The sequence below is a fragment of the Mustela putorius genome, unplaced genomic scaffold (assembly GCF_011764305.1).
Source record: "Mustela putorius furo isolate JIRA1106 unplaced genomic scaffold, ASM1176430v1.1 tig00000095_pilon_pilon_pilon, whole genome shotgun sequence".
Classification (NCBI taxonomy): Eukaryota; Metazoa; Chordata; class Mammalia; order Carnivora; family Mustelidae; genus Mustela; species Mustela putorius.
The window spans coordinates 27,160,580-27,187,973 of NW_025421280.1; the positions used below are offsets into that span (position 1 = coordinate 27,160,580).

At 51.4% G+C, this 27,394-nt stretch overlaps 2 protein-coding genes and 1 long non-coding RNA gene across 4 annotated transcripts in view; 1 reads left to right on the forward strand and 2 right to left on the reverse strand.

Annotated features, from left to right (window-relative positions):
- The window catches only part of PGPEP1 (pyroglutamyl-peptidase I), a 30,758-nt gene extending 28,302 nt beyond the window's left edge, over positions 1–2,456 (reverse strand). The window contains exons 1-2 of the mRNA XM_004760948.2: positions 2,336–2,456; positions 39–91 (exon numbers count right to left, since the gene is read on the reverse strand). Of these exons, the coding sequence (XP_004761005.1) occupies positions 39–91; positions 2,336–2,369 (87 nt within the window). The 5' untranslated portion in view covers positions 2,370–2,456. The remainder of the gene's footprint in view (positions 1–38; positions 92–2,335) is intronic.
- A 12,042-nt stretch (positions 2,457–14,498) lies between these two features.
- LSM4 (LSM4 homolog, U6 small nuclear RNA and mRNA degradation associated) lies at positions 14,499–27,099 on the forward strand. Of its 2 annotated transcripts, none has more exons than XM_004760949.3 (5): positions 14,499–14,655; positions 19,182–19,223; positions 21,333–21,431; positions 24,425–24,608; positions 26,442–27,099. In XM_004760949.3, the coding sequence occupies exons 1-5, from the start codon at positions 14,653–14,655 to the stop codon at positions 26,531–26,533; spliced, it is 420 nt and encodes a 139-aa protein (XP_004761006.1). In that variant the 5' UTR covers positions 14,499–14,652; the 3' UTR covers positions 26,534–27,099. The 2 variants fall into 2 exon arrangements, with proteins under 2 accessions (XP_004761006.1, XP_044937498.1); XM_045081563.1 differs by lacking the exon at positions 14,499–14,655 and adding an exon at positions 18,787–18,871.
- On the reverse strand, positions 18,169–24,429 carry LOC106006637. Its single transcript, XR_001180851.2, has 3 exons — positions 22,467–24,429; positions 19,323–19,397; positions 18,169–18,485 (listed from the first exon to the last, which is right to left on the reverse strand). It is a non-coding gene; the product is annotated as an uncharacterized LOC106006637 (long non-coding RNA).
- Positions 27,100–27,394: the final 295 nt, after the last annotated feature.

Genomic DNA, 27,394 nt, shown 5'->3' on the forward strand with positions numbered 1-27,394 from the left:
GCCCTGAGTCTGATTCCTACCCTCCAGATCCAAGTTACCTGGACTGCAATCCAGCTGGCGTTCACGGTGTGTTCTCCAAAAGGGCCAAATCCTGAAAGAGAAAACAGGAGAAGCCACATATCACCACCCAGTGACCTCTTGTAGCCTGCCCAGGGTTGCGTTGCTGCCTCCACCCAGCGGAAAGGAACGGGGAACTTGGGCAGCAGCTGCCACCAGGGCCAATGTCAGAGGCCTGGTCCTGCTATCTGGGGCACACCCAGGGCCCTTCAGAGAGCCTCCCTATTTCTCACTCTTAACTGCTTTTATTATTATTTTTAAAAGATTTTATTTATTTATTTGACAGAGGGGGAGATCACAAGTAGGCAGAGCAGCAGGCAGAGAGAGGGAAAAGCAGGCTCCCTGCCAAGCAGAGAGCCCAATGCGGGGCTTGATCTCAGGACTCTGAGATCACCACCTGAGCTGAAGGCAGAGCCTTAACCCACTGAGCCACCCAGGCGCCCCTCTTAACTGCTTTTAACTGTCCTTTCCTATCTTCCCCTTTGCCCAACCCTCGTGCCTTCCAAGGGGCCAGTGGCCTCCTGTTGCCCCCAAAAGGGCTGGCCTTTTTCCCCCTTTCGATTTTTTCCACTATCCCTGATCCCCATCTATAATTATTTTACCACCGTCTTTGTGCAGGGCCTCTGTGCTCCGTGAATCACCACCAAGTGAGGAATGGCCCTTAAGGGATACATGTGGGTGTCTCCTAGGCCAGGCTGTCCAGACAACCTCCTGCCACCCTCTTCCCTGCTTGCTCGAACTCCAAGTCCCACTTACAAACTGAGGGAGTGGTCAGAGGATGCGTTAAGGGTTCTGCCTGCACTGTGGCCTTCAGCCTCCCTGAGTGCTTTTCAGGCAAGGCTATTTTCTGCACCCCTTTTACAGGAGCAGGACTAAGGCACAGATAGGTGAAAACCACTGCCCAGGGTCACAGACCAAGAAGGCAGAAGAGCTGGGATTCGAAACCAGGCCCATGAGAATTCACAACTCTTCTCTTCTAATCACCCTGTCCCCCTGCCTAGAAAGGAATATCTCCAAGAGAGGATGCCCTGGAACTGGGGGTCACTCCAGCTGTACTGAGGGTCCCAGGTGGTGTCGTGGCCTTGGGAGGGAAGCTGCACCTTGGAACAGCAGAGCCTCCCCCACAGTGGGGCAGGACCTCTCCACCCCTTATCTTCTCCTGTAGAGACTAAGTTTGAGTCCCAGCTCCACCACCTACAAACAGGGTGACCTCTGTAAGCCTCAGTTTCCTCTGTGCAAAATGGAGATGGTACAGATGTAATGAATTCATGCAAGGAAAATGCCCAGTCCGGTGGCTACCTACAGAGCCCAGCACTAGAGGAACAGATTACCAGATACAGGAGGGCTGCGGGGCGGGGAAGGGGGGGGGGGTGGCGGCAGCAACTCTCCCTGCAATTAGGCACACCTGTTAAGTGAGTGCTTCTTCCACCTTCCTGGGAATGCCAGGATCAGCCTCACCCTCCCCAGGCCAGAAAACACTTGTGGGAAGCTTAGCTGGATCTCCCACTCTGACCCCTCTAGAGAGCAGGCCAAAATGACACCCCCCCCCCAACCAGAGGCCAGCGGAAGTTGACGTTCACGTGGCCCTGAGGCGGAGTCTTCCCCAGGAGGAACAGTTAGTTTCGGGGAGTTAGTGACAGCAGGCACGGGCTCACCCATAAACAGCTCGGGGAGGGGTGGGGGTGTGTGGAGATTTTTGACCCTCACGGTCCTGGGGACAACAGAAACAGCAGCTGGCCACCCGAGGTTCCCCGACCTCCACCTGTTCTTGCCTCGGGAGAACAGCCCCCCCATTAGCACAGGGCTGGGGGAGCAGTGGCTGGCAGGAGGTTCATTTGTCACTGGGGCACTTCCTGCCCGCAAATCGGCCTTTGTCCCCTGGGGCCGTGGGTGGGGACAGAACCGACCTCGGGAGGGGCAGGGAGAAGTCCAGTCCTGCCCACCGGCTGGTCAGACGGAACAGACAGGTGCCCAGAGAACCACTGTCCTCACCCGGGGAAGGAAGGACGCCAGAGGGGCCTGTTCTGCGCGGGGCACTTGGCTGGACCCTCACACCCCTGCTTGCCCCGACCCCTGACAGTGGGGCCAGAGGGGCGCCCCTTCTCCACTTTCTACGTGTTGCGCGGAACAAGCTGGGCGATGACATCTTCCAAACCTGGGACGACTTCTAGCACCTGCCCCTGCCGGGCCACCGCGCCCCTACCAACCCCGCCGGCTCTGGAGCCGCCCAACCCGCCCCTGCCCGCGGTCGCTATCGCCGCGGCCGCCATCAGCGTACCCGTCACCACCACCGCCTTCCTGGGCTGCTCCATGGCGGGCTCGGGCGCCGCCTCTGACCCGCTCCAGTCGGGACTGGCAAGTCGGCCGCCGCAGCCGCCGGGACCCCGCGCCGCCCCGCCCCCGGGCCCGCCCCCAGCCCCGGCCCTGGCCCCGCCCCCAGCCGGGCCGCTCGGCGTGCGCGCCCCGCAGCCCGAGGCGCGGCGTGCGCGCCCCGACTCCAACACGCGCCCTTGGAACTCCGGACCCGCACCTTCCCCAAGTTCGGTTTCCCCCTTGTAAGATGGGGACAGTTTGTTTCGTACGATGTGGCCGCTTGAACTCACTTGAGTCAGGCGCTGCGACGAGCGCGTCATTTCATTCCGCGTGTTCACTGAGCGCCGCTATCCGCCCTCTCCTGGGGATAATCTGGCTCTCCCTCGCCCGCCACCTCCCGTAAGACTCGGTTATTCACTTCGTTTTGCAGAGGAAGAACCTGAAGCACGGTTCTAAGGGCTGCTCTACTAGAGCCTCCTGGAGTCAGAGAAGTGGCATGCATGAAGACCCGGAGGTTTAGAGGGGAACGGAATAAAGTGAAAACCCAACACCACAGTAAGATGTTGCCGGAGGTCCTCTGCAGGCTCCCATGTTGCAAAGAAGGAGGCTGATGTGGCGCCACAGACCTCGGCCTCCCCTCTCAACATCTCCCCAACACTCAATTCACTTCTAGCCCCAACAGTACTTTAAGGGCCTAGCGGGGTCCCACCCCAGGGCCTTTGCACTTCCTGTTGCTTATGCCCGGAGCATGCTCTGCAAGTTATCTAGCTGCTTCTCTTCCTTCAAAGTTCAGGGGAACTTCACCTCTTCCTAGGGGTTCTACTTACCCTACCTGGCTGAGATCTCCCACCATACTTCTCATCCTCTGTGAACAGATCATCTCCTTTCCTTATTTCATCCTGTTTGTCGCAGTGATCACACTCCATTATAGACACTGCTTTTCTGGTTTGTTTCCCATTTCTTCTGACATAGAGATTAGGACTTCCAGAGCAAGGATGTGTCTCCATTACAACCATATCAGTGCACCCAATATGTGCCTGGCATACAGTAAGTCACCCACTAATGTTGATCAGATTTCTCCAAAATGGCCAGAAAAATAAGGCTGAGTGTCTGGCCACATCATCAGAAAACAGGGCTAGACCCTGGACTTGGGTCACTGACATCTCATTTCAAGCAGCCTTGGCCCCGGATTAGCTAGGATGCCAACTCAAGAGCCATCTACCTCTGGCCCTGGTCTCAGAATACCCAGGGCAGAGTTCACTGGGCTGGCCTGGAGCCCTGGTCTGCGAGCACAGAACAGAGGTCACATACTCAGTGGCTATTTTGGTCTCTGGCAGCTTCAGGTAGAATTCAGAAAATCTGAGAGCCGGCCTGAACCAGCTGTGGGAGCAAGACCCAAGCCAAGTGGGAGAAGAGAACAGAACAAAAATCTCAGCAAGGATCAGGTTTCATAACTCCGACATGTAATAAGTGTCTGCACATGTTCCTGAAGCCAGGGTTGTGGAGGGAGGGAAGCCACATCATTTTCCCTCATCCCACCATACAAAAGGGAGGAAACCTATATAACATCCAGAGTGAGTGCTGATGGGGAGAAACTGAGTCATACACTACCGCTGAGACTGGATGGGAGAAAGGCTCAGATACACAGGTAGCCCACACCACACTCCGTTCCTGTCTGAGCATATCACTTGGGTTTTCTTTCTTAATCTCACAAACCACTTCAAGGGAGGACTGTTCTGACCCCATTTTTCAAGTATGGAAACAGGCCCAGAGCAACTCAGTCATTTGTCCCAGGATCACATGTGCGAGGGACAGGGATTTGGAGCAGGAGTAAATAGGCCTGTCCTTAGGGAGGACAAGCAGCCCCCAAAATATCCTGGCTGGTGCTTCCGAGGTCTGCACTCCAGGATCTGCTTTGCAACAGTGGCGGGATAGATGAAGAGATAGAGCGCACCTTAAAAAAATTTTTTTAAAAAGCAAGATGGGGGGGGCGCCTGGGTGGCTCAGTGGGTTAAAGCCTCTGCCTTCGGCTCGGGTCATGATCTCATGGGCCCGGGATCGAGCCCCACTTAGAACTCCGTATTCAACGGGAAATCTGCTTGAGGGTTCTCTCTCTTCCTCTTTCTTTGCCCAGCCCCCTGCTCATGTGCACTCTCTGTCTTTCTCAAATAAATAAGTCTTGAAAAAAAAAAAAAAACACAAGATGGTTATATTGGAAAGCCAAGTGCAATAAAGGGCTTCTGCTACATGGAAAAGCTTGGCAGTTCCTCAAGTTCAACATACTTACTGGACGACCAGCAATTCCACTCCTAGGCATAAATCCCAAATAATTGCAAAGAGGTTTTCAAACAAATACTTGTACATGAGTGGTCATGACAATACTTAATTGTTGAAAGGTCAGTACCGGGGCACCTGGGTGACTCAGTGGGTTAAGCCTTTGCCTTCGGCTCAGGCCATGATCCCAAAGTCCTGGGATGGAGCCCCCGCATCGGGCTCTTTGCTCAGCAGGGAGCCTGCTTCTCCCTCTCTCTCTACCTGCCTCTCTGCCTACTTGTGATCTCTCTCTCTCTCTATCCAATAAATAAATAAATAAAATCTTAAAAAAAAAAAAAGGTCAGTACAAACAAACAAACGTCCATCGACAGATGAATGGGGAAAAAATTGGTCTATCCAGGAATGGAATATTACTCAGTTATACAAAGGGAGTTTTTTTGATACACGCATGGATGAACCTTGAAAACATCATGCCTAGTGAAGGAAGCCAGTTACAAAAGGCCACAGGGTGTAAGATTCCACTTACATGAATCCTCCAGAACAGGGAAGTCCGTAGACAGAGAAGGGAGGTTAATGGTCACCAGCGGCTGGGGGAGGAGGGCAGGGAGTGACCATTCACGGGGATGGTGTTTGCTTTTAGGTGATGAAAATGTTCCAGAACTAGATAGAGGTGACGGTTGCACAACACGGTGGATGTATTCAATGCCAATGAATTGTATACTTTAAAATGGTTTCAGTGTGGGGCGTCTGGGTGGCTCAGTGGGTTAAGCCTCTGCCTTTGGCTCCGGTCATGATCTCAGGGTCCTGGATCAAGCCATGCATTGGGCTCTCTGCTTGGCAGGGGCCCTGCTTCCTCCTCTCTCTCTGCCTACTTGTGATCTCTCTCCTTGTCAAATAAATAAATAAAATCTTTAAAAAAGAAAAAAGAAAATTGGTTAAGTGTTAAGTTTTATGTTATGTGAATTTTATAGAAAGAAAGAGGAAAGGAAGGAAGGAAAGAAAGGGAAAGAAAGAGAGAGAGAGAGAGAGAAAGGAAAGGAAAAAAAAGAAAGGAAAGGGGAGGAGAGGCTCCTGGGTGGCTCAGTGGGTAGAGTGTGGAACTCTTGATCTTGGGGTCCTAAGCTCAAGCCCCAAGTTTGGTGTAGTTTTACTTTAAAAATAAATAAATAAATAAATAAATAAATAAAATATTTAAAAAGAAAAAGGAAAGCCAGCGTGGAAGCATTTACGGAATGAAAAGCTAATGTAAAGTTAGAAACACACACACAAATGTGTTTGCGAAGACAGAAAATATCTCAGGAAGGAAAAGCAAGAAATTTGATAAGACTTTCCCGGAGAGAACCAGGATGGGGGAGGTGTGACAGTGGGGGCAGCAGAGGAGCCCTGCGAACACGCTTCTTGCACGAGGTACATACATCCACTACAGGTGTCCGCTGCTGTCTGAAAGTAGAGCATTTCTGTGAACCCTTATAGGAAGCGGAGATGGCGAGGAAGCAATCGCCACTCATTTATATGGGAAACATTTTGAACATTCCCAGACACCCCCCGCCAAAATAACCTTTCTCAGGCTTTTCTGGTACCTGAGGGCACATCCTGTTAACAGATACACAAAATCAGTTAAAACGCAGACGCTCACAGCCACAGTTTAGTGCTCTGGTGGGTTGATGCCGGGATGCTGAGTGCAATTCTCAGAGAAGGACCTAGGCTAGCTCTATCAGGACTTGCTGAAGAATGAGCTCTGAAGGCTATCTTTGCCCTTCACTCTTTCCTCAGAGCCAAAGCCCCTTCAGATCTTTTCCAGTTAGGGAAAACAGATACTAATGTGTAGGTATTTTGTAAAAGCAAATGACTTAACGTGAACTTTCAAAAACTTGGGTATAGGGCACCTGGGTGGCTCAGTGGGTTGGGCCGCTGCCTTCGGCTCAGGTCATGATCTCAGGGTCCTGGGATTGAGTCCTGCATCGGGCTCTCTGCTCGAAGGGGAGCCTGCTTCCCTCTCTTTCTCTCTCTGCCTGCCTCTCTGTCTGCTGTGATCTCTCTCTGTCAAGTAAATAAATAGAATCTTTAAAAAAAAAAAAAAAAACTTGGGTATACCTGTGCTCATAAATAAATATAATTCAGAAACTTTTGCTTTTAAAAAATGCCACTAGGGAAGTCTGGGTGGCTCAGTAGGTTAAGCCTCTGCCTTCAGCTCAGGTCATGATCCCAGGGTCCTGGGATCGAGCCCTGCGTCAGGCTCTCTGCTCCACGGAGAGCCTGCTTCTCCCTCTCCTTCCGCTGCTTCCCTTGGTTGTGCTCTCTCGCTCTCTCTGTCAAATAAATAAATAAAATCTTTTTTAAAAAATGCCACTAGGCTTTTGGTGATATTGTTATTTTTAGGGGTAAAGGGAGAAAGAGAAACTTAAGCAGATTCCATGCCCAGCGCAGACCCTGATGTCAGTCTCGATCTCACAACCCTGAGATCATGACCTGAGTCAAAAATCAAGAGTCAGATGCCTAACTGACTGAGACACCCAGGTGCCCCGGTGTTTTTTCTTTAATTGTGGTAAAATACACATAAAATTTGTCATTTTTAAGTGTACCTTTCAGTAGTGTGAAAAGTACATTCACGTTGTCATGCAACTTCAGAACTCTTTTCATCTTGTAAAATGAAAACTCTGTCCCCATTAAACAGTAATTCCCCATTCCCTCTCCCCCAGCCCAAGCACCCACCATTCTACCTGACGACCTTAGGGTCATCATGTAAGTAGAATCATGCAGTCTTTGTCTTTTTTGTGACTGGCTTATTTCAGTTAGCAGCTTAAGGATGTGTTAAGGTTCATCCACGTTTTCGCATCGGTCAGAATTTCCTTCCTGTTTAAGGCTGATAAAAAACCCTTGCATGAGGGGCGCCTGGGTGGCTCAGTGGATTAAGCCGCCACCTTCGGCTCAGGTCATGATCTCAGGGTCCTGGGATTGAGTCCCGCATCGGGCTCTCTGCTCAGCAGGGAGCCTGCTTCCCTCTCTCTCTCTCTCTGGCTGCCTCTCTGTCTACTTGTGATTTCTCTCTGTCAAATAAATAAATCTTAAAAAAAAAAACAAAAAAAAAACAAAAAAACAAAAACCCTTGCATGAATATAACATTTAGTTTACCCACTCATCCACTCTTGGACACTTGGGTAGCTTCCCCCTTTTGGCCATCATGAATAGAGCTTCTAAGAACATGGGTATACAAATATCTCTTCAAGACCCTGCTTTCAATTCTTTTGGCCACCTAGCTTTTATAACTTCTTATTATGAAATAACTTAATAAGACTAATACAAAGTTGGAAAAATAGCATTTCCATGAACCTTTAACTCAGCTTCCCCCAGTGAACTGGTCTATCTTACTAAACTTTTGTCAAACAAGAAATTGACATTGGTATAATGTAATTGTCTCAGGAACCACACCTAATTTCCCAGAGTTGCTGGAAGATAAAAACAATTTCATTTGTAAATAATTGTTTCTTTTAAAATGTTTATGCAAGGGGGTGCCTGGGTGGCTCAGTGGTTTAAGCCTCTGCCTTTGGCTCAGGTCATGGTCTCAGGGTCCTGGGATCGAGCCCTGCATCCGGGCCTCTGCTCAGCAGGGAGCCTGCTTCCCCCTCTCTCTCTGCCTGCCTCTCTGCCTACTTGTAATCTCTCAGTCAAATAAATAAATTAAATCTTTTAAAAAAACTAAAAAAAAAAAAATTATATGCAAGGGGTGCCTGGGTGGCTCAGTCAATTAGTTAAACATGGCCTTTAGCTCAGGTGGTGATGACAGGGTACTGGGGTTGAGCCCCATATCAGGCTCCCTGCTTAGCAGGGAACCTGCTTCTCCCTCTCCCCCTCCCATCACTAATGCCCTCTCTTGCTCTCTCTTGAATAAATAAATAAAATATTTTAAAAAATAAATAGAAGGGGCGCCTGGGTGGCTCAGTCCATAACCATCTGCCTTTGGCTCTGGGATCAAGCCCCGCACTGGGCTCCCTGCTTCTCCTTGTCCCATTCCCCTGCTTATATTACCTCTTTTGATGTCTCTCTCTCTCTGTCAAATAAATAAATAAGGGACGCCTGAGTGGCTCAGTTGGTTAAGGGACTGCCTTCAGTTCAGGTCATGATTCTAGGCTCCTGAGATCACATCCCACATTGAGCTCCTTGCTCAGCAGGGAACCTGCTTCTCTCTCTGCCTGCCGCTCCCCCTGCTGTGCTCTCTCTCTCTCTGACAAATAAGTAAATAAAATCTTTAAAATAAATAAATAAATAAATTCTTTTAAAAATAAATAAATAAAATGTTTATGCGATTTTCTTAGGGAGAGAATGGAAGACAGCAAGTGTGGTGGTTAGAGCCAGTTGGCTTGAGTTCAAATGCATGCCCTCAGATGAGCTACTTTCCCATTCCAAGCCTCAATTTCCTCTTCTGTAAAATGGGGATTACAGATTGCGGCGGGGGGTTACCTAGAGAGTACCGGGAGGGAAGGTAAAATCTAAAATAGGAATATTAGCCTGGATAGCAACGTGGTCATACAGAATGGAGCATCCTTTTTTTTTTTTTTAATAAAATGAAATTTGTATCTTTCCTTGCTGTTCATAACCTTAGCAGTTGTTTTTTTTGTTTTGTTTTGTTTTTTGGGTTTTTTTTTTTTTAAGATTTTATTTATTTGGTAGAGAGAGAAAGAGCTCCTAAACAGGGGTGGGGGAGGAGACTCCCAATAGAGCAGGGAGCCCAACACAGGGCTCAAACCCAGGACCCTGAGATCATGACCTAAGCTGAAGGCAGATGCTTAACTGACTGAGGCACCCAGGTATCCCCTGCTTTTTTTAAACTAGACTCCATGCTGGGCTTGGAGGCTTGAACTCAAAAGCCCAAGATCAAGCCTGAGCTGAGATCAAGAGTCAGCTGCTTAACTGAGTGAGCTACCTAGGAACCCCATGACTTTAGCAGTCTTGAGGAAGCCTGGCCAGGTGTCCTAAGGGATGCCCCCGATCTGGGTCTGTTTGGTGTTCTTGTTGTGATTGGAATGGGGCTGTGGGTGCTTGGGGAAGACCACAGAGGTGAGATGCCCCTTTTATCTCACCATATGAGGGGTTCCTGACATCCTCTCAATTTATCATAGTGGCGTAATCTGGATCCCTTGGTGCAGGTGGTGTATGAGTTTCCTGTGGCTTCTGTAACAAATGACCACAGACTTGGCTTAAAACAACATAAATTCATTCTCTCAGAGTTCAGGAGACCAGGAGTACAACATCCATGTGTCATCAGGGCCATATTCCCTCTGGAGGCTCCAGGGAGGAACCTTCTTTATATCTTCCAGGTTCTGCGGGTTCCTTAGCTTATGTTAGCATGGCTCCAACCCCTTGCCTCTGTTTTCTCTGTGTCTCAAATCTCCCTCTGTGTTTCTCTTAGAAGGACATCAGTCATTTAGTTTTATTTCCAGCCTAAACTCCAGACAACCTCATCGCAGGATCCTTAACTTAAATCTGAAAAGACTCTTTCTCCAAATAAGGTCCCATTCACAGGTTCTGGAGCTAGGACGTGGGTATGTCTTTAGGGACCTGCCCCTCAGCCCAGTGCGTGTGGTAACTATCACAAGTCTCTACTGTCAAGTCACTATTTACCCCTTTTCTCTACTCTATTCTTTGAAAGTGAGTCACTGAGCCCAGCCCACCCTTGGTGATGGTGGTGAGGTTACCTATAATTTTTAATGAATGGAAAATATTCTGTCTAGTGGGTAAACCATAGTTTACTCAACAAGTCCACTGCTGTTCTTTCTGCTCTTTTACAATTGGCAACATTGCTGCAAGGCCTTGGCATCGAATGTTTCCCTTCATTTCCAAGACCTCCTTAGTATAAAATTTCAGAAATGGCTTACTGAGTTGAAGGGCATAACACTTTTATGGACTTTGAGACGTAATTGGCAGATCATGCCAATGTTTTCCCCACTTAAAAAGAGATATATACGTCTACCAGTTTCACCACAAGTTTGACAACGTTGGGTCTTACACACACACACATACCCTTTTTAGTGGAGGGTAGGGTGTTTTTGTTAATTTGATAGGTACATTGACCTTCACTCTTGAGGTTTCTGCTGTCAGAAATACATTTTATTTTATTTTTTTAAGATTTTATTTATTTATTTATAAATTTATTTTATTAAATTTATTAAATATTTATAATTATAATCAATGATTATATTTATAATCAACCAATTATTTTATGATCATATTTATTATATATAATATATTATCATATTTTATAATTAATAATTATAATTAATGATAATTAATTAAATAAATTTTAAAATAGATTTATTTATTTATTTATTTATTTATCTCTCTCTCTCTCAGAGAGAGATCACAAGTAGGCAAAGAGTCAGGCAGAGAGAGAAGGGGAAGCAGGCTCCCTGCTGAGCAGGGCTCGATCCCAGGACACTAAGATCATGACCTTAGCCGAAGGCAGCGGCTTAATCCACTGAGCCACTCAGGCGGCCCCAGAAATACATTTTAAAGTGGATTTTTAAAATTGCACTATTCAAGGGATAAGGTAAGATGTGGATTTATGAAACATCCGGTACGGCTGGATCCAGGATTAAACAGGGCCAAGATTCTGAAGAGACAGTATCTGTATCTGACTCACATTACTCCAGCTCTGCAGTTTCAGAACCGGCCCAGGGAACCTCTCTGACTGGTTGATTCTGGGTCGTGTGTCCATAATGAGATGGGGGAAGGAACTAGGCTGACAGCCACAAACTGGCCCATGCAAACTCTCATATTTGTAGCACTGTTTCTACAAGTCAGAGTTGAGAAGGCTTAAACGTGCAAGCAATCAATGACAATGTGGCACAAACCAGGTAGTGATGAAAATCAGTGCAAGCTACCCAGGTTCGATGGATGAGAAGGAATGATTAGATTTGGGGGGCAGTCATTGAAGTGTTGTCAGAGCAGCTACGCATTAGTGCACATTATGCCAATTGCCAGGGACAAAGTCCAGACTCCAAAATAATTAATAAAGGACAACTTCCTGGGCTCATGTAAATGGAATGGCACGCCTACAGCTTCAGATATAGCTGGATCCGGGGGCTCACACCATGCCTCCTTTCCACAAAGCAGCTGTAATGTACGCTGGATTCACCCCGCAGAAAGCTTCATCCAGAAAATCAATCGGAGGCTTTCACTGCCTCAGTTCTAACAACCTCCTCAGAACCCTCTTCTACCGCCTCAGTATCCCTCCCAAGGGAGACCTAACTGCCCTTGGTTAGTCACAGGCTCCCCTTTAACCAATCACTATGGCCAGGGGCATGGAGAACTCTGATTGGCCAGCCCTATGTTGAAAGAACTGACAAAAACTGCAGTGACCGCAGTCTGCCACATGGGGTCACCCAAGCAGAGTTTTCAAGGATGAATAGGAGTTTGCTAGCTCAGCGAAAGGAGAAAGAGGGCACCTAGAGAAGTCAAGAAGTCAGAAAGGAGTGTACCAGCACATGATGTTCTTCCTACTTCCACCACCATGTGGATGCTGAGACAGTTCGCTGTACCCCAGTTTCTGTAGTTTATAAATTAAGCTTTGCTGGTCCTTCCAATCCTTCTAACCCAGCTGGCATCACTATTTAGCCATCTACCAGGGTCCTGCACACATCCCAGATCTCACCAGCACCCCTAAGAGCAACCCAAAGCCAATGATAGATGGAACTTGAATAAATACCCCAGCTGCCCTGACCAGCTTTTATTTTGTCTCCATGAGGTCTCCAGTTGCCTACTGTGTTGCCTACTCATTGGTTCCCTCTGCAAAAATTCTTCCCTCCCTTTCTCAGGTGGAGATCTAGATTGTCCCCTTCCCCATCTCCAGTGGGGGCTTCTTGAGGTCACCCTCTGAATACTCTGTGCCCTTGAGTCTTCATTTCAGGGTTGGTTTCTGTGGGCAGGAAGACCCCAAACTAAGATATGAAGGACAATGGCCTGTTCAGGCCTACTGGGTGCTTGGCACTTTATGTGAGTTCCACTTTTTTTTTTTTTTTTTAAATGTGGGTTCCACATTTGATCAATTCACACGGTAACCCTGGTTGGTAGAGACGATTCTTCCTGTTTTCAGGGAGGAGGAAAGGGAGAAACATGCCTGAGTCACTCAGCTCATTTATAGCAGAGCTGGGCATCCAGACCGCCCTCTCTTCACTAGATCCTGGAGGAGAAATATCAGTGCCTAAAACCTTTCTGGTGGGAAGCAGCTGTGGCCTATGGGTTCCCATCTTCTTCTGCTCAGGTCTCTGAGGCCTGATACAGGGGAATCTTTTATTGAGAAGGTGAGCATGAGGGCCTCCCCAAGCCAGCTCCAAGAAGCACAGGGTTTTTTCAGCTGGAAGAACTTGGCCCTGGTCTTGTTAGGAAGGCTCTCTGGGAACCTGGGTGGCTCAGTCAGTTAACCGTCTGCCGTTGGCTCAGGTCATGATCCCAGGATCCTGGAATCAAGCTTCACAACAGGCTCCCTAAGCAGTGGAGAGTCTTCTTCTCTGCCTTCCCTGCCTGTGCATTCGTGCTCTCTCTCTCTTGCTTTTTCTCTTGCTTTTTAAGAAATAAAATATTTTAAAAAAAAAAAAGGAAGGAGGAAGAAAGAGGGAGGGAAAAAAAGAAAGGCTCTCAAGCCAATTCTGACACTTGGGAGGCCCGGAGGATAGCCACTGGTGGAGGGCACCTATTGCTTATTTGGGGGCTTGAAGGTCAAGGCAAAAGAAGGAACCCTTGATGGTCATCCAGTTGTTAATTACTTGATGTAATGGGTAAAGTAGTGTCCCCTAAAAAGATATGTTCTAACATAACATAGGTAAGCTCTAACCCCCATATCTGTGAATAGGACCTTTTTTGAAATAAAATCTTTGCAAATGTAATTAAGGATCTCAAGATGATTCTATCCTCGATTTAGGGTGGACATAATAAGATACTGTCCTTATAACAAAGTGAAACAAAGACTTGAGATAGGGAGACACACAAAGAAAACCATGTGAAGATAGTGGCAGAGATTTATGTTTCTGGGAGCCAAAGAACTGTGAGGACTGCTGACAGCCACCAGAAGCTAGGAGAGATGTGGGGGACACATTGTCCCTCAGAACCTTCAGAAGGAACCAACCCTGGTGATACCTTGATTTCAGACTCATGAATCAAGTTATATTGTTTTAAGCCATCCAATTTGTGGTAATTTGTTATGGCAGCCCAGGGAAACGAATACATTTGCCTATTTAGTTTGCTTACCGTCTATCTCCCCACTGGGCTCCTAAGTCCTAGGAGGGCCCGTTTTGTCTGGTTTACTGTTTCCAGGAACAGGTACATACCAGGTCCTCAATAACTATTGCACTCCTGGGTTCTAAGTGCTCCGTTTGTGCTAGACGCTTTTCTAAATGATTTTACTTGGCTTAACTCATTTCATCCTCACTACACCCTAGGACAGACACTATCATTAAACCAATTTTACAGAGGGGCAAACCGAGGCTCAGAGAGGCACAGTCAGTATTTCAACCCACCAAAAGGCATGCCCTGGATAAGGATCAACTACAATAATGAAAATCAGAAGTGAAGGAGCCCTAAGGGAGGCATTAAACACAACGCAATAACCACGGAGCCTCAACTCCTTCCTTTGCAAATTGTAGCAATATCCGGCTTTGCCCACAGTGTGGAGCCCAGGAGATCTGCGAGATTTTTCACCTGCGCATGCGTCTTTACCCACAAGGCCTCTAGGGCAGGCCCACTGGCTCCGCCCCCGCTTTTCAGCATTCACGTCGACACTTTACGGCCCTTTCTCTTATTCCCTCCCGCGAGAACACAGCCAATCCTGCCCGTCGTGTCTAGTTGATCCCTCCCTACTCCGTGTGGATTGGTTGCTCTTCCCTCGAGCCCTGCTCTGACTGGCTCGTGTCGCTGCCACTTCATTTCAGCCTAAGTGGCGCGCGGCAGGGCGGCTACCGGCGGACGCGTGAGCGGCGGCGGCGGAAGTGGTCGGCGAGCCCGCTCCCCGCCGACAACATGGTGAGGGCAGGGAGGCGGCGAAGTCTCTCCGGGAGGCGGGGAACGTGGCCGCCGGGGACCCTCGCGGCGGGCGCTGAGGCAGGGGCACGCGGAGCTAGCATGCATTCAGGGCCTCGGTTCTGCTCCCCGGAATGAGACGGGCATATTGAGGCCGGAGAGGGCATGGAGGTCTCCCAGAGCATCCAGCCTGTCAGTCCCGGAGGACTTAGAATCGGACGAACGTGTAATCATGTGTTAGCCTAGCTGCTGTCTTTCCACTTTGCAGATGGGGAACCGAGGCTTGAGAGTGGGGACCTGCCAAAGGGTCCGGTGAAAGCCGCAGAGTGAGTTCGGACAGGGGAGTGGCTCCGAGTGTATCCGTAGCGGTCTAACTTCATATTATTGAAAAGGGGCCGATTTGAGTTTTCAAATTAAACCAGGTTGAGAATTTCAAGCCTTGCAAGGCACTTTAGAATGTAGCACAATCTTCTCTGCCTCTCATTCTGAGGCTGAAAAAGCAGACCTAGAGAGGGGGTTTGGCTTCTCCCTGGATCACACTGGTTGTAGTTTCAGGAGAAGGGGCAGCATTTTGAGCCAGGAGTGGACTAACTGCATCCTTCCAGTTCAGTGAAGGAGAAATTGAGGCCCTGACGGGAGCCCTTTCCAGGACCATGCTGCTCTCCAATCTTGAAAGTTCTAGGTTTAGGTCAGAGAGTGCCTCTGTCTTCAGCGTTTAGAAGGGAGTTGCGTCTGGCTGACTCAGTCGGTAGAGCCTGGAACTCTTGATCTCAACGTAGTGAGTTCAAGCCCCTCGTTGGGCCTGGAGCGAGCTTAAGGGAAAAAAAAAAATGTATGGAAGGGAAACAGGACCACACAAATTCAGAGCCAGGCTTCCTAGGAGAGATGCAGGAGAGTGCTTGGCCCATCAGCTCCAGAGTCACTCTGCAGGTCACTAACATGTTTTTCAGAGCTTAGTGGAGATTCGTTCTAAATACTGCTCTGCTGGCTGGCGCAGGAAATGAGAGAGGGGGTGGGTTCCTCTGTGCTGGAGGGGAGTTGGCCTGAGGGGATGGGTGGAACTGGAAGGTTCCTTCCTCCTTAAGCTCCTTGGAGACTGGACCTGTTATCTCTGATAAATTTCTGGAGTCTAGAACAGTGCTTGTGCAAAGAACAGACTCTGTCAGCCTGAAGAATAGCCAGGAAGAGACAAGGCATGGTACATTCCCAGTTCCCCAAGGTCATGATGGTGTCGGAAATAGGGGTCTGAGGGTGTGTATGGAGAGGAGATGGGTCTCTTTAACATCTTCTTGAATTGGGAGCCTCAGGAAGCCACATGGTCTAGTCTTAGATTGGTCTAGATATAACAACCAGATCCCAGACATTCTGAAAAAGCCCAGAGAAAAGGCTGCTCTTTCCTGAAGCTTTTGATTTTCCCAACTCCAGATGGCCCTGTCTTCTCCTGAACAGTGTTCTAGCCAGTCCCATCTCAGCACCTTCAAGAACTTCCCCACCAAGTTTTTTTAAGTTCTTGGGGATCTTCCCCTTCCTCTCTCCTTCGTCTCCAACAGTTTGGGGGTGATGATCTGGAAAATGGCAAGATGTGAATGTTGCTCCAGACTGTTGCAGCCTTGGAGGACTGTCCCTCCCAAAACCACCTCTCCCCATCTGAGCCTCTCCTTTCTGATTCAATTTGATTTGATAGCCAGCACAAGCACGGAGAGGCAGGCAAAGGCAGAGGGAGAAGCAGGCTCCCTGCTGAGCAAGGACCAACCCCCCCCCCCCCCCCCCCCCGCGCGCCCCACACACTTGGGGCTTGATCCCAAGGCCCTGGGATCATGGGCTGAAGGCAGATGCTCAACTGACTGAGCCATCTAGGCGCCCCTGAGCCTCTCCTTTTCTTATCTGTGGGTTGGGGCAGGTTTCCCACCCATGCCATGTGCCTCCCTGGATGTTGTGTGCATTTTCTTGTGTATTTGTTCAGCAAATATTTAGTGAGTCCCTCTTGAGTGCCTGGCCCCCGAGCTTGGCACTGGACAGAGTCCACACCCTCTTGAGTTTTCCAGTCTGGTGGGGAGACATAATAAACAAGATAATTAGAGACTGGCAGTGTCCTATAATGAAAGCAGCAGGGGGTGGCCCAGGTGGAAATCTCAACCCCTAGATGAGGTTATTATGAGGGCCTGGCCAAGCCAGTTAAGAGGTGACACGTGAGCAGCCACCGGCCTGGGGAAGGACAGCCCTTCTCCAGGCCGAGGGAACTGCAGGAACAAAGGTCAGAAGGCAGGATTGGGCGTGGCTAGTGAGAAACAGAAGGGGCTACTTCCTGGAGCTGGCTTGGCCTTGTGATTCTGTTGGGGGAGTGTTGGGAGCAGGTGTTGGTCACTTCTGTGTCTTAAACGTCCTTTCAGCTGTTTTGTGAATAGGGCGCTGCCAGTGACAATCAGGGAAGCCATGGGTTCTCCAGGGCAGGGAGAGGCCAGCACGGGCGCAGGAGCTGCACACACCATAAGAGGACCCCTGTGGGGCCCCTGCTGACAGGCTTCAGCTTAATTTCGTGGGCTTTCTCAGGATCTTGCTGTGGTGTCCCTGGGAAGGTCCCTCCCACTCTGGTCATTGGTCCGTTGTCTAGAGGGGCCTTGGCTATACTTCTCCGCGGCTCACCGCTGAACCCGTCCTCATTCTCGCGTTCCAGGCCTTGTCCTGTCCGCTCTCAGGTGATCTGGAAGGACGACCCATGTGTGTCATTGCACTGGTCCACATTCCTGTCTTGGACACAAGAAAACAGGCTTGCTCAGGAAAGCCTGAGGCTTCGCAACAGTAAAAGGCAACTGAGGCTCATGGCCCCAGTGCGTGAGTGGGAGCCTCCTGGTTTTCCATGGCTCTCTGCTCGCAGGCACCCAGGTACCATCGCACAGATGAACTCCAAATGAGAGGGCTAGAGCCTCAGGTTGGTTAGGCTGGGGGCCCCAGCCTGCTTGCTGGTGGTCCTTTGAGCAGCCACCCCTTCTCCATGTTTCCCTTCTTCCTTTTTACCAGGAAGCCAGTGCAGGAAGTGGGCATGGCCCTGGCTTCCTGCAGCCACTGGACCTCCCCTAGGCAGCTCTTCTCAGGAAAGGCGGTGGGATGTGGGAATCCCCCTCGAGCCTTTCCTTGGCAGCTGTCCTGTGGGGGTTGAGGGCCATTTCTGGCCTTCAGTTCCCCCCATGTAGAGAAGCAGCCACCCTGCGTTGAGAGTGTGAGGGCAGGCTGAGACTGCCCTGTGGCGAGCTTCTGGGGGGATGGCTGACTGAGAATTCCAAAGCTGGGGCAAGGTGTGGTAAAGCTCCGTCCTCTCCGAGGCAGTGAGTGTCTCATCTGTGGGACCCTCAGACCAGAACCTTCATTTGACCTTGCTGGATGGGCTGTCATTGGATCCTGGACCTAAGCACTGCCACCCGAGTCATCTTCCTGGAGGCCGAGACGCAGGCCCCAGTGTTGTATGGACTGTGATTTGTGTTCCCAAAATGAAAAGAGAATATTTTTTAGTATCTTGAAAGCTGACTTTATGTGGGTGAATTTTAAAAAATTGCATCTTTTATATGCCATCACATTTGTAATAATGACAGATTTTTCCCCCCCTGGGATGTTTTTTCTCCTTTTCTGAAGAATTCTCTCTGAAAAACCAGCTCAGATGTAGCCACCATGGATCAAGGTTGATACTCCACTGCCTGGCAGAATCACTCTTGGTCCAGTCGGGGCTGCCCTTTGGGGCGTGGGCTTGGAATGAGCTGACTTCCAGCCAGTGGGGTTCTCTTTACTGGCTCTGTAGTGCCGAGCGAGTTCCTCAGTCTCTTCAGCCTCGGTATCCCCATCTGTAAAGTAGGTGTGACAGTAACCGTATATGAGGATGAAAATGAAAGCTGCATCTTAAAAAAAAAAAAAAGATTTATTTATATGAGAGAGAGAGGGCCTGTGCATTGGGGCGGGGGGGGGGGCAAGGGATATGCAGACTGCCCATTGAGCACAGAGCCTGACTCGGGGCTCAATCCCAGTACCCCAAGATCACCACCTGAGCTGGAGTCCGATGCTTATCCTACTCAGCCACCCAGGCGTTCCAAAAAAGCTACATGTTTAATGTGGTTGCATCTCAGGGATATCAGTCGAACAAAAAAGGAAGGCAGGAGAAGGACCCGTGTGCTGTGGCACTAATGACCAGCATGGAAGGCTAGGCCCTCTCCTGTCAAGAGTGTGGATATAGGTAGGTAACACGAGTTATAAGGAAACGCCCAGAATGGGCAGCACCAAGACCAGATGACTGCTGCCTCTGAGATTGGGCACGGGGGAGTGTTCCAGGCTTTACGTCCTAAACTGGGAGGCAGGTGTGTGTCTTGGGGCTGGGCCGAGTTAGGAGCATGCGTTTTCTGTCAGGGGGTTAGGGCCATGTGCCCCTGTATCCCCGCACAGCGATAAGGTGGCAGATTGGCGAGATTGGAGTCCCAGCCCCACCCGGGTGGCTGGCGTCCCTCAGTGCTGATCAGACAAGTTACGGGCCTCTGTTTCCCTTACAGCTTCCCTTGTCGCTGCTGAAGACGGCTCAGAATCATCCCATGGTGAGTACATGCCTGTCAAGGGCAGCGAGTTTCAGTGGGGACCAGCCTCAGCGCAGGGACTGGGACACTGGGCCAAGGGTGAAGGGCCTCCAGCCATACCTGCGTCCCGCCTGCCCACAAAACAGCCGCTTGTCCTCTTCTCCCTCCTACGCGTGTCAGGACCTGTTTTTAGTTCTGCTTATAAAAGTAATACGTACTTATTAAAAATGTCAAACATTGGAGGTACGTAGAAACTAGAAGCTCGTCATTACTCTTGCCAGCAAATTAACCACATCTTTGATATATGGTTTTTTTTTTTTTTCTTTTTAAAGTAAGCTCCGTGCCCAACATGGGGCTTGAACTCACAGAGCCAAGATCAAGAGTTGCACGCATCACCAGTTGAGCCAGCCAGGTGCCTTGCACATCCAGGCTTAACATACGTGTAGAAATAGGAATCTGAGAGGGCGCTTGGCTGCCTCTGTTGTTAAGCCTCAGCCTTCGGCTCAGGTCATGGTCCCAGGGTCCTGGGATCGAACCCCACGTCAGGCTCCAGCAGGGAGCCTGCTTCTCCCTCTGCCTCTACCCCTGCTTGTGTTTCCTCTCTTGCTGTTTCTCTCTTTGTCGAATAAATAAATAAAATCTTTAAAAAATAAATAAAATTTAAAAAAATAAAGATACAAATGTGACTTTTTAAAAACCCAAATGGGATCACGTAACACACGTTATTCCCTAAATGACTTTTGCCATTAACGATAACAGTTTTTTTCTTCTGAAGTTCTTATTTATTCTTTTATTTAAGGCATCTCTGCACGCAACATGGGGCTTGAATTCATGATCCCAAGATCAAGATACACATGCTCTTCCCACCGAGCCCACCAGGCGCCTTTACAGTTCAGCCTTTTAACATATAGAGCTCAGGGGTATTTAGTACATTCACAGCATCATAAACCACCACCTCTGTGTAGTTCCAGAACATTCCATCACCCCAGAAGGAAACCCCATCCCTAGTAGCAGTCCCCATCCCCTTTCCCCAGTCCCTGGCAACCACTAATCTGCTTTCTGTCCATGGATTTGCTTGTTCTAAACATTGCCTGTAAATGGGATCATATAGTGTGTGGCCTTTTTTATGTGGCTTCTTCAACTCTGCATGTTTTTCGAGATTCAGCTACATTGTACCATGTGTCAGGGCTTCCTACCTGATGGCCTTGGCCATGTGGTAACATACTGTGTGGACATACTACATTTTGTGTCTTCACTTGTCTGCTGGTGATGGACATTTGGGTGGTTTTTACTTCCTGTCTTTGAATATTTTGGTTGCCATGAACATTTGTGCACACATTTTTTTTTAATTTTATTTTTCGTTTATTTCAGAGCGAAAAAGAGCACACAAGTGGGAGAAGGGGCAGAGGGAGAAGCAGACTCCCTGCTAAGCCAGGAGCCCAACGTGGGGCTCAATCCCTGGACTCCGGGATCATGACCTGAGCCCAAGGCAGATGCTTAACCAACTGAGCCCCCCATGCGCCCTTTGTGCGCACATTTTTGCACGGATGTTTGCCTTTATTTCTCTTGGGGAGATACCTTGAGTCGATTCTTTCTCAAGTCTCAGCGGAGCTTCAGATGATGAGCTACCTTTGTATTTTCCCGGAACACATTAGAATAGATGAGTATTTCTTGGACTGAAAAGGTGTTTCCGGACCACCAAGGCTTGTACACATGCTGTCAGAGAACACCTGCCCCCAGGCCGCTGTCTGGACCAACTAAGACGTGTCACCCTGGCTGTTCTGAGTTAGTGGCCACTGTTCCTCTAAACTCGCTCTTTCCTTTAAAGTTTTATAGAGGATTTTTTGGTGGGTTTTTTTGCTTTTTTGTTTGCACAAAAAAATCTGGTTTCATCATAGAAGACCACAGTGCCCAGCAAAATGTACAGAGGATGCCAATCATGTCGCCCATAAGATGGCCCACTAGGGGCAGTAGAGGGGGAGGGGACAGTACTAGGCACCATGTGCTGTGGCGACAGTCCCCCTAGGTCCCGTGTCTGGATGAGCCCCAGGTGGTAGTCACCCAGGACTTAGGGGTAGGGCTGCCCTTCCTTGGGACCCATGGCTGACTTGGGGTTCATTTCTCTTACAGTTGGTGGAACTAAAAAATGGGGAGACATACAATGGGCATCTGGTGAGCTGTGATAACTGGATGAACATTAACCTTCGAGAGGTGATCTGCACATCCAGGGTAAGTGCCCTGTGCCCACCGCCTGAGGGCCCTCTGACCCACTAGGTCAGGCAGGGCCAGGCTGGCATAGGGACTGTGGGTGGTGTGGCCGCCAAGTGCAACCCAGACCCTCAGCATCCTCCGTGGAGTGAAGGCCCCTCCCTGCCCTTGTGGGAGGAGTAGGGAGGGGCATAGCACAGCCAGGTCTTCCTACCACGGTGAGGCTTGATGGAATGGGTGGGGCTTAGGAGGGGCAGGGCCTGAGGGACTGGGTGGGGGGTGCAGCCAGCAGAAGGACAGGGTTCCAAGTCCCTCTAGTGCCCTGGACTTTGTACCTATGGGGATGCTGCCCCATGCCCCACTGCTGCTGCCAGCCCTAAACAAGAAGGACTTAGGCCTGGGGGGCACTTCTGGCTACAAATCCCTAGTGTACAGGTAGGGGTGGCCTCCAAGACAGGCCTGACCTTCCTTGTCAGCCCCTGCTGCCTTTGGTCCTGGCTGTGGACATCACCAGCCAACCAGGCCAGGGTGGTGTGGCCGTGGGATATCCAGGCCACCAGGGGGCGAGGGCAGCCCTGTGGCCCTGTGGACCAGGAGACTTGTTTACCTCCGGAGGCCTGAAATCAGGAAGTATAGGGCCAGGAACACCACCTGGTGGGCCAGAGCTGGGGAACAGTTCTCAAGCTCAAGTTGCTTGGCTCTTGCCATGGAACACAGAGTAAGCTCTGGTTCCTGCAAACTCTCAGAGCAATGAGGAAGACCGTGGCAAAGGCAGGGCGCCCCCCTGTGAACCTGTGCTGGGGTGGGCTGGGGCTTGCCTCCTGCCTTGATTCCAGTTTCCAACCGCCTTGGCGACAGCCCCCTAGATTACAAGGGAAGAAAGTGCTCGCGGGCCCATCCAAGATGAGGCTGTCTTGAGCTCCTGGGCAGGTGTCCCTGAGGCTTGCCATACCAGAGTATAGCAGAGCCCTAGGAAGCCCATCTTGCCCCTGGTCTGTCCTCCTGGATGGCCCACATCCAGCAGGCAGACTGGTAAGTGTGACCGTCTCCCCTCACCTGTGAGGCTCTGTGCCCTGCATCTTGTGATGTATATTATGCGAGGTCTTCCACTAGAACCTTCCTCCTGGTTTGGCTACTGCACTTGTGGCGGCAGGGCTCTGGGCAGCTCCAGTGTGACTATAGCAGCCATTGCTGCAGTACGTAGCTGAGCGAGGGGCCAGTAGGTCTTTGTCCCTCTCTGGGACCTGGAAGCAACCACGGGTTTGCAGAGCAAGGTCGGCCGACCTCCATAGCCAGTGGAGACTGGACATGTGGCTCATCCTGCGTAGTCCACCCTCTGACCTGCTGGTTGCAAGGAGAGGCTGGTGTGAGGTTCAGTGTCACTTGGGCTGTCCGGAATCCTCCCCGTAAACGGGGTAGCAGCCTGTCCCCAGGGCAGCAGCGTGGGCAGGATGCAGACACGCAGGATTGAGAAAGCCCTGGAGAGCCAGGGTTGGTTGGAGAATGGTTAGCTCAAGTTGCTTGGCTCTTGCCATGGAACACAGAGTAAGCTCTGGTTCCTGCAGGGAGTATGCTGGGCCCAGCTCGTCCTCGGCTAAGGGAGCGCCAAGCCCTGAGCTTCCCTGGAATCATTATGTATCTGTCAGGCTGTAAGTTTGCATCCCTGAGGACTTGGGCCTTTGCCTGCCCTTCCTGGGAAAGGAGTGCTCGAGACTTCATGGGGTTCCAGTGTAGGTTGGGGGCTTATGCACATTCCTGGGAAGAGTTGGCCTTTGAACTTTCCCTTTGTCCTATTGAGTGTCTCTGCTGTGCCAGACCAGCCTGAGCCAGGCACTGCCAACGACTGTCATGCTTGAGGACTCTGGGCCTTTCAGGGTGGCTAGGAACAAGACCTATTGGGGGTCAGAGTTAGCCACACACAGAAAAGTGGGAACAGCATGTGCAAAGTGCTGGGGGCAAGACGCCCATTGTATGCGTTCCAGAAATTTCCATCTGGAAAGCGCGTCAGGGAGAGCTGAGTGAGAGCAGCCAGGGTGGGGCTGGATCTTGGGCCCTTGGGAGCCACACTGAGGAGTTTGGACTTTGTCCTTGGGCCAAGGGGGCCCTGATTGGGTCCTAAGCAGGGAAATGTCTTGGTCTGATTTCTAGGGATGTGGGGAGCAGAGAGGGCTGCCAAGACTTCTGGCTCAGGGCACCAGGGGTGGGGCTGGAGAACGAAGAAGCCCTGGGCTCCTGCCCAAGGGCAACAGGAGGGGCTGTGGAGGAAGGCCTTGTGCTGGTCACAGGGTACATGGTGGTGGGGGCTTGGGAGGGAGGTGATTGACGTCCTTGGACCTTCAGGGTTGGCATTGCTCCAGAATCTGTGACTTTGCAAGCTTCCTAATCTCTCTGGCCTTAATTAGCTTCCCTGAAAACTGGCATCATTGGTCACTGCCCCTGGCCAGCCATGGGCTCACCTCCCCACCCACCTCCCGCCCTCTTCACTGGTCACACATAGTCTCTATCCCACTTACCTGTGTCCCACACCCACCTCAGAGTCCATCAGGAGATAAGTGGATGAATGAATGAGTCAGGACACATAGAGAGGGTTCCAGAAGGTAGGTTCCAAAGGCTGGGGGCAGGAGGGTGGAGGAGCTGGGCTGTGGCTGGGCTGTCGCAGTGGCTGGTGCGAAGGTCCCCAGCCTTTTCTCGGCTTTGGGCTGTAGGTAACAAACCTCATCCCACACTGGAGGACAGGCTGAGGATGAGGAAGCTAGCTGATGGGATTCTTTGCCCCTTCCTGGGTAACAGGGGACCACGAGTCTGGAGAGAGTCCCCTGGAAGACAGCTCCCCTACGCCCACATCAAGTCCGGGACTGAGAACTGTGCAGGGGGGATGCCAGGCACAGGCAGGCTAGGACGATGACCCAGCTGGGAACGGGGGCACGAGGGGACAGATGCGCCCTGGTTCTTGGCACCCACCCTGCAGGGACCTCCCCCCACCCCCGATCCGAGACTCACCCCCTCTCACACAGGACGGGGACAAGTTTTGGCGGATGCCAGAGTGCTATATCCGCGGCAGCACCATCAAGTACCTGCGCATCCCCGACGAGATCATTGACATGGTCAAGGAGGAGGTGGTGGCCAAGGGCCGCGGCCGCGGTGGCCTGCAGCAGCAGAAGCAGCAGAAGGGCCGAGGCATGGGGGGCGCTGGGCGAGGTAGGTCCTTCTCTCCCCTCCTCTCCCTCCCCGCTACCCCACCCCTTGCCCAGCAGGCTAGGCCGAAGAGTCTGCCCGGGCCTTGCCGCTGAAGGGTGACTGCAGCACGTGGCAGCCATCCCGTCCCAGTGTTGACATTCCTGGGTGGTGCCGTCATGGTGCCACAGGCCTGGCTCTGAGCCCCCTCCACAGAGCTGGGGGTTATGACTCACAGGCCTCCTCTGGTGCGGGGCGGCCGTGCTGCTGCTCGCTGCCTGCCCCGGGCCCCGCAGCCCCAGCCCTGGAAGCCTCGTGTAGTCCCAGCGGGCAGTGCTGACTCCCCCACTCCCCGGGCCCTGGTGCCCAGCAGCAGCCCTCCATGCTCCTGAGGCCTGGCTCTGGCCCAGCAGACAGACACTGGGCCCGTGCAGACTTGGGGCTTGAGCCCTCACCCGATGGCCGCCTGTGTCTCCTGGCAGGTGCTCGGAGAATGGCGTGCCACCTCCCCGGCTCGTTGCCCCTCTGCAGGGAGAGTCCGGTGGTCCCCGCCTCACCAAGGCTGCTGGCGGGGATCCTGGCTCAGGGCCTGGCACGAGCCCCTTCCCTGCTATCACTCCTTTTCACAAGGCCTAGTTCATGCCTTTTTGATAAACTCCCCTCACCCTACCTGCCCCCGCCCCGCGCCACTGAGACTATAAATCTGGCATAAAGTTGAGTTTATTGTGCAGTCAGCTGGGGATTGAGCCTAGAGGCCATCTGCAGACCCTCCCTCCCCCCTCACCCCCCTCCTCTTGGAGGGCCCCGGCTTTGTCTCTTCCATCTGGAGGAGCCTTCGGTGTGCCAGGCCCAGGCTCCCCCATGGGGGCTCACAGGCAGGGCCAGGAAGGATATAAGAGCCGGCCCTGAGCTGAGGCTCACGTGACAGCCAGGAGTGAGACAGAGGGAGGGGTCAGGAGGGCACTGCAGGTGGGGAGGTTGCCAAGAACTAGGGGTGAGCAGGGCCCTTTCCATATCTAAGGGCCAGGCTCTTCACGCTGGGGGCCACCACTGTTGGGTGAGCTGCCCAGAGGAGCAGGGAGGGAGGGAGGGAAGAGTGATGGCTTGGGCCACTCTGAAGAGAGGCCATGGGGCCCTCGGCAGCAGGTGGAAATCTCACCCTGTGTGGCAGAGCTGCCCTTGGCAAAGCTGGGCTTGCCCCTGGGGATGGCGAGGGCAGGCAGGGATGGGCCTCCCTTCTCGTGGGACCCACATGATGTTTGTGGTGGAAGGGTGACTATGTGTGCCCTTCTGTGTCCCCATGCCACCCTGGTCCTCCTAGGACCTCCTGAGCTGGGGTGTGTTCTGTCTCTGATTACTCAGCCTCCCACACAGCTCCTACCTTGGGCTCCACGTATCTTAGAAGCACAGCTCCTTCACTGGCTGGCCGAGGTTAGAAGGCAGGGAGCTCCCCTGTCTCTACTCCTCGGCTGGACACACACAATCTCCCAGTTGTTTCTCTGTGGATGTGGACAGTGCTGGAGAAAGAGGGAAACCTTAGAGCTGGGGGCCTGTGGCTGGCCCCCTGGGCTCAGTCCTGCCCCTATTCTGCCTCGTGCTTTCCTCTTCTGGGAAACCATCTAGCTTTGTCCTTTTGATGACTGCCCCCTACCCTGGCCCCACTCCCTGTCCCAGGAAGCCTGCCCCAAGCCCTAGTGTGACGTAGAGCTGACCTCTGTCCTCCCTGGCGTCCCTCATAGCCCTTCGGAGCTGGTCTTGTCCCTTGTTGACACTGAGAACTTTCTGGAGCACCACCCCCACGTTTTCAGCTGGGCTTCCAAACCCAGCTCTGCTGCAGCCCCCTCCTCTGTCTCACAGGTGTGTTTGGCGGCCGGGGCCGCGGTGGGATACCAGGCACAGGCAGAGGTCAGCCGGAAAAGAAGCCGGGCAGACAGGCGGGCAAACAGTGAGCCGCCCTCCGTTCCCCAGAGACTGAGCTGCCACACTGCTCGCCAAGGCTGTGTTTCTACTCTCTGGTTCACAAGTGTGTTCAGAACAAAAAGAAGCAGGTGTTGGGGAAGAGCCCCCCTCTCCGCCTGTCATTCTGTGATCCTTTTTACGTAGAGTATCCCCCACCTTTTTTTTTAAGCCAGCAGTTCTGCAGTTGGATATGTTTGGTGTGTTTGGTTTTTCTGAAGCCGCAGCTGACTTGATTCCTGGAAGACTCCATGTTTAATGTGTCTTTAAAGCTCTCGCTCTTGTTTTAAGGGCGGGCACTTTCCAAGCAGGCTTGTTTTGCATTTTGAGTTGGATCCTCATGTGGTGAGCAGACCGGAGGTTTTTATTTTAAGCTCTTTGCACTGAGATTGACAGCCTTGGGAGTTCCCTGAAACACGGACCGCAGGATTGCCTTTTGAAAACAAACACATATGAACGTATGCCACGGAAGCTGTGCTGGGGACAGTGCTGCGCCCTGCCCCTTTGCCTCCTCTCTCCCTGTTTGTGTTACAAAAATAAAAACACATACAACTACAAACTGCAAATTCCTAATTCCTTTTGAGTCACTAGGCACATCTAAAGTGTGGTATCCTCAGGAAATCACAGCCCAGTAAGGGAAGTTTCCTTTCGAGGGTTGCTGTCTGTCTCGCCAAAGGGAAGTATTTCAACAGGACACTGGTTCCGTGTCCCTTGATGTCCTTTTAAGAACTATGAGGCTTTTGTCTGCACAGTGGGAGTGGCCCTCCTGCACTAGGTTTGCCCGTAATCCCTGCCCCTTTGTAGAGAGAGTTGATGGGGGGCGGGGGAGAGAAGGCCCAGGCAGGAGCCAGTGC